At 31.2% G+C, this 6,787-nt stretch overlaps 1 protein-coding gene across 1 annotated transcript in view; it reads left to right on the top strand.

Moving 5' to 3' along the window:
• LOC128247330 (uncharacterized) overlaps nt 1-6,666 on the top strand; it is a 1,276,276-nt gene extending 1,269,610 nt beyond the window's left edge. The window contains exon 5 of the mRNA XM_052966444.1: nt 6,016-6,666. Coding sequence (XP_052822404.1) covers nt 6,016-6,045 — 30 coding nt within the window. The 3' untranslated portion in view covers nt 6,046-6,666. The remainder of the gene's footprint in view (nt 1-6,015) is intronic.
• Nucleotides 6,667-6,787: the final 121 nt, after the last annotated feature.

Raw genomic sequence — 6,787 nt, 5'->3', positions numbered from 1 at the left:
ATATATATATATATATATATATACATACATATATATATATATCATAGCCGTCAGAACTTGCATGATTTAATCCACCTTGAGGAACTAATATTAGATAGAAAATATTTAATAGTGCTCAAGTAATTCAAACTTAGACTCCAATGTCTTTATAAGGGACCACTTCCATGGGGTAAAGAATGGTTATAAGAGGAATCCAAGTGAGCAGATATGGAGTCAATTATGTGGATAAACAAATTAAATATAACTTGGGTTTGATATGCAAAAGATATGTATGTATGTATACATGCAACCAAAAAGAAAGCAAAGACACCAGAACTTCAGATAAACATATAGATATTATATATTAATAGACCAAACTTACAGATTTATCACTATATTGGTAGATGTAGCTCACCAAAATATGCAGCTAGTAATGGAAGCAAATAAACATTGAATATATTGAGTCCCCATTATCAGGGTAGAAAAAAATCCTACATTTCAGATCTCTGCATCATGATCTGAAATGCAAAATTTTCTTCTACCTTGATGATGGAGGCTCGATTTATCCAATGTTTAAATGTTTCCATTTCTGGTTGTATATTTTGGTGAACTACATCTAACAACATTATGATGAGTCTCTGAACTCTGATGAGTCTCTGAACTCCCCTTTAATTTTTTCTGTCGTTTGTTCTGTATGTAAGTTTGATCTATTAATACATAAATAAATATCTACATGCTTATTCTTAGATATCAAAATCTGAAATTTTTCAGTCTTTGCTTTCTTCTTGTTTGCATGTATATATATATATATATTTAGTCCCTCTAAGCGTGAGGCATTACTATATAGTTAATGCCCTTATATAAATTATATATATTTATGGGAAAAAAACAATGAGTTTTTTTCCTTATGGGGTTTTTTCACGCTGACTACTTGATAAATTCTTATAAAGATTTTATCCTGTATTATATTATATATATATATATATATAAATATATAGTTTTAGGGAAAAGAACCAAGTTTCAAGAACTCATCGATGAAAATCCACTATCACATATAGAAAAATTAATAATTAAAAGCACAATAAATGAGTATAATATAAAACAAAGTAAATATCATAAGATAAAGATAGCAATTTTGGATTTGGTCCCTAATGTTATTATATATATATATATATATATATTATAGCCGTCAGAACTTACATAGTTTAACCTACCTTGAGGAACCAATATTATTACGAAACTTTCTGAAGAGCTGTTTGTTTCTTCAGAGAAAAACTTCCCTCATCTAGCAAATATAACCATATTTTCAATAAACATTTTCTTTTTAGCCTTAGCAAATCTAGAAACCATTTTGTAATCATTAGTGATCAAGATAATTGTTTTAACTCTCATAGATTTATTGCTGGTAGCGATAATCCCAATGCCTCTTATGCAACCCTAAATAATTTGGATAATCCTATCATATTTAGCAATAGTCAAAATTCCATACCATCTTTGAATAATGCTCATAGCACTAATGGCCATACATCTCCTAAATTATGTAATTTTAAACAAAAATTTCTATAGGCATAGGAGTGGCTGTGTGGTAAGTAGCTTGCTTACGAACCACATGGTTCTTGGTTCAGTCCCACTGCGTGGCACCTTGGGCAAGTGTCTTCTACTATAGCCTCAGGCTGACCAAAGCCTTGTGAGTGGATTTGGTAGATGGAAACTGAAAGAAGCCCGTCGTATATATATGTGTGTGTGTGTGTGTATATGTTTGTGTGTCTGTGTTTGTCCCCCAACATTGCTTGACAACCGATGGTGGTGTGTTTACGTCCCCTTCACTTAGCGGTTCGGCAAAAGAGACCAATAGAATAAGTACTAGGCTTCCAAAGAATAAGTCCTGGGGTCGATTGCTCGACTAAAGGCGGTGCTCCGGCATGGTCACAGTCAAATGACTGAAACAAGTAAAAGAGAAAGAGAGTAAAGAGTATGTCTTCTCAATAATTTATGCTTAACCAAAAATATTATATATAGATGTGATGCAATAATCAAACTAAACACTTATAGCTACATCGGTTCCACTTCATGCAAATTCAAGCAAAAACTTTACAGTCATTTTTTTTTCATTCAATAACTGTAATAAGGCTAGGGTTGTCACTCATGAAAAAATTTATGAATTGTAAAACAAAATAATTAAATTCCAAATTACCTGGAAGATAATAAAAATATGTGTCAACATATTCAAATGATAGGTATGGGTGCATCTTTTGCTATCCCCAATTATTGGAAATATCCTTAATAAGTCTCATGAACTTAGAAAAAAAATAATATTAGAAAAACATTTTCATATTTTAAACCAGTTACCTAATTCACTTCAGACAACATCACTTAATGTTTTTTATCAATATTCTCTAATGTAGTTCAGTATACTATCTTGGGCTGTAGGCATTGTTTGAGCTATATGTTACATTACGTCACAGGCCTCTTTATTACACATTCTTACCATACTAATCCACTATCTTTATTCTACAAATAGTGAAATCTTTGATAGTGAAGCATATGGCTTACAAACTCTATGACTATGATTTATTGATTGTATTTTTTATTATATTATATATACTTCTTATATTATTACTTGATATCATATTATTTGGTTTATATTTCTATATTATTTGTAACTATACGATGCGGGTTGTGTATGTATGGATCATGCATGTATGTGTGCACATCTGCATGTACATACACAGGTAGATATGTTGTCAGTCATGGGGTGGTTGCCTCCCCTGTCAGCATGTGTGTATGCATCTGTGTATGTATATACACAGGTAGATATGTTTTTACATGTAAAGCGTGTACTTATGTGAAAAGAAAATGAATGTATATGTCTAAAATTGAATGTGTGTACTAGTGTGGAATGATAATGGCAGTTTTATGTCGTTCAGTAACCCCATTGTCTGTTTTATCTATCTGATCTTCCTTGAGTTGTTTTGGATGGCCTGTCCTTCCTCACAGCTGGTCGGGGCTATAACCGAATTAAGATAACAAATTGAAAAATAGGATTGTTTTGACCTCTTTGCACCTAGAATGTTCATTTACTTCACTTTCTCTATAAATTTGATTGTTCTTTCTTAAAATATCACATATATTCATCATGCTAGTTGTTGAACAGGTCATATTCAAGGTTTTACCTCGCCTGTTTATAAATGTTTAAACTTTTACCTGAAGTTGGTGGATTTATGCTATGATTTAATCTGTGAGTGCATCAAGAAAATGCTACCAAAACAGCTGTGGTTATTTCTAATCCTTATTTGTGATCTTTTCTATATAGATATATAATTATATATATATATATATATATATATATATTACATGCCAGTTCTGTTGTTTTTATTTAGCATTTTTCATAGTTTCTTATTAATATTTTAAGTTTGATTTATAAAAATAATGTTCCTAAACCATTTAGTCAGAAATTTTAAGGCTTTTGTGATGTCATTTTGAAATTAAACTGTTGTAAAGGTGATAGCCATTATTGTTTTAAATCAACATAAAGGCCTGTGAAGAAAATATGAAAAGTCCATAATGGAAAGATCAAATTTGAACATAGTTGTATTTTTAATTAATGTTTGAAATGAAAACTCTTTCTTTCATTGTGCTTACCTGATTCGTTTTTTGAAAAGATTTGAAAGATAGTTTCAGTAAAGGTATAATACATCACTTGATGGAGAAAAGGTTGAGTAAGACAGTTGCAGAGAGGATTATTTACCCTACTAATATTTGTAAATCAAATTAAAGCAGTTAATAAAATAATTATGCTCACTTGTACATTACTTTCAGAACATCCCTGAATTTTTTATCATGGTATTACATTGTGCCTAGCTGTTTATATTAATATGTTATACACATACACTCACACACACACATCTCTGAAATATGTGGACCTTCGTCGAACAGCTGTTGTCGTGTGTAGGACGAGTCCGCTTATCAGCCAAGTCTATCATGAATATTGTTCTGCCACCTTCCTTTAAACAGGAAGGAAAAACAGTTTTCGTAACACTGATAGCTATGGCAAAAGAATGCATGTGGTAGACGCATTTGAAAGGTTTACAAACAAACACTTTCCTCTCTGGTCAGTCTCTCGTCAACTTTTTCAAGTACCACTTGAATAGGAGGATGAGAATAGAGAGGAAAGTGCTGTCGAATGAATGTTTCAATAAAAAATGGGTAAATGTGGCAAGAATGGTAAGTACGAAAGATGATATCAGTTTAAGCATAAACATGTAAGACAAAAAGAGACAAAGAGAGAAAAGGTACTTACTTTCATGTAACTTTAAAAAAAAAAAAATGCCTGAGGTGACCGTGGTCTTTTCCGTAGGCTTTTCTCTCCATGGATAAACCTAATCTATTCCCCACTTTTACATTGACTGTGATACACGATCCCATTCGATCGGCTTAACCATGTTTTTTTTTTTCATGATCCCTTTTGATTGAAATTCTACTCCCCTTTCTTTTTCGGTTTTTTTCTTCCCCAAAAGAAAAGCTCTACACTGTATTTTGTCCACTTTCTGTATTTAGCCCTGTGTGGCCATAATAAAAAGATATCTATCTATCTATCTATCCTATCTATTTACTTATCTATTACACAATATAATCTATTACAGGTAAGCAAAATATTTCAGCTCCTTTGGAGGTGTCTTTTTCCTAATTGGCTTCATTAATTTCAAATTAAAGGCATTGTAATCAAAAGTATGTCCTCAGTAATTTTTTATCTAAAACTTACCCATTACTCCAAGGGGCTAGTACCATTTAGTAAAAGTGGTCTACAATTATTATTTTAAACATATTTGAGATGATTTTTTCTCATTTGTTTACAGTATGATTCTACATTCTGGCATATAGAATATGATTCAATATACCAACACTTATTTGGTGTTCAGTTATTGTTTGAAACATTTCTAGATTGAAGTATTTTGTAGTTCATATTTTATTCAAATTCTAAATATTCTGTACAATTATTCAGCTGTTTTCTTGCCTATAACTGTCATGAACTTAGGAGCTTAACCCTTCCATTAGTTGTCAACATTTTCCTCTATACTGATTTAATCTCACAGCTCACAGCTATGTTTCTTTACTATAACAACATTGAATTATTTAAATAAGCTGACTTTAAAAAACGTCTACATTCTGTTTTTAATTGTTACCTTCAGAAGCCTGTCAGCTATTACTTTGTTCCTTCCAGCATGGTATAGCATTTATATTGTAACATTGAAGCTACATATCTCAACTACATAATTAGTTATGTTATTGTTGACTTTATATGAACAAATATAAAGTCCTCATGATAATTATAATGTATGTGTGATTTCTGTTTTTATTTTAATACAACACAGAAAAATATTATGAAGTGTAGGTGTAGTGAATTAAGATCTTCGTCAGATAACAATACGAAAAAAATATATAATGCATTTGCAATTTTTCTGTGTTAATGTCTGTACCCCCTAAGGGAAAAGTTATCAGATATGACTCATTGGTTCATATTATTGGATTAAAATCTAGAGAAGCTTTATAGTATTTAAATCTGATTGCCTTTCCCTGGCTTGTTATCTGAGGAGATTTCATAACATGAGCACTTAAAAATTTATTTATCAAAGCTTGATAGCATCTGCAACTTGATGGATAATTCTTAAAACTTAGAATGTGTATTCTTAATATTAGTAATTTGAAGCCCCAAGGCAGGTGTTTTCTTGAACAGAATTCTTTACCAGACTTGATGATTCTAGGTTAATATCTTAGACAGACTTTTTCAAAACGATTTTAATATCTAAAGCATACAGAAAAAAAATGCAATATACCACAATAAAAAAATATGGCTATCATATGTTCCCAAATATAAAAATCATGGCTTTTAACCAAAAATAAATTATACATGATAAATGGTAAATTTAGAAAATCTATGTTGGCTGTTGATTTGAAGAAATAATTAAAATCTTTTCAGGGAAAAATTTGCTGTTAATATTTAATTAAATATATTCTCATATATTTCTTTCTTTTCAGGTAAGTAAACATTTGCAGTTTGAAATATGATAAACCTGAATTGACATATGAACATGAAATCTAAGTTGTAAGTATTCCCATAACATTGATGGCATTGCTTGAAAGTAAACATTTCACAACATATATGTATGTACGTATATTAAAAATTAGTAGTAGAGTTAAGTTTGTAAAGTTTCAGCTAATTTAGGAGAGAACATATTTACCTTGTACTGACAATAGAAATAATTTCATGCAATGAACTTTCAATGAACTGGTTAAAGTTTTATAAAGCTGTACACACACACGTGTGTGTGTGTGTGTGTGTGTGTGTGTGTGCGTTAGATTTAGTTGTATTTGTCACAGTGCTAACTTCATTTTCTAACATCATTACCATGTTGGATACATCATTATTATTGCTACTATCGCAATGTGACTGCAGCAGGTGTTTTTCGTTTTGGTTGGAAGTTCCTTTCTTGACTGATAGATAGATAGATAGATGGATAGATAGATAGATAGATGTGTATATCTCTCTGTCTGTGTCCTAGTGGTTACGCTGTTGCACTCATGATTGCTAGATCATGGATTTGATTCCCTGATTGGGTGGCTAAAACACTTCCTTTCATGTTATTCCAATCCCTCTTTCAGTGGGGAATGTTGGTCTATTCACCTAGCCAGTGGGGTGGTGTCATTTGAAGGCTAAAACAATGCAAAATGCATTGTGACCAGCGATATATAACAATATCTGAGAGCCTGGTCGGTCACGTGATATATATATATATATATATATATATAT

Source organism: Octopus bimaculoides, chromosome 3 (genome assembly GCF_001194135.2).
Source record: "Octopus bimaculoides isolate UCB-OBI-ISO-001 chromosome 3, ASM119413v2, whole genome shotgun sequence".
Classification (NCBI taxonomy): Eukaryota; Metazoa; Mollusca; class Cephalopoda; order Octopoda; family Octopodidae; genus Octopus; species Octopus bimaculoides.
The sequence above is the reverse complement of the archived record's forward strand: the minus strand, read 5'-3'. Positions and strand labels throughout refer to the sequence as shown.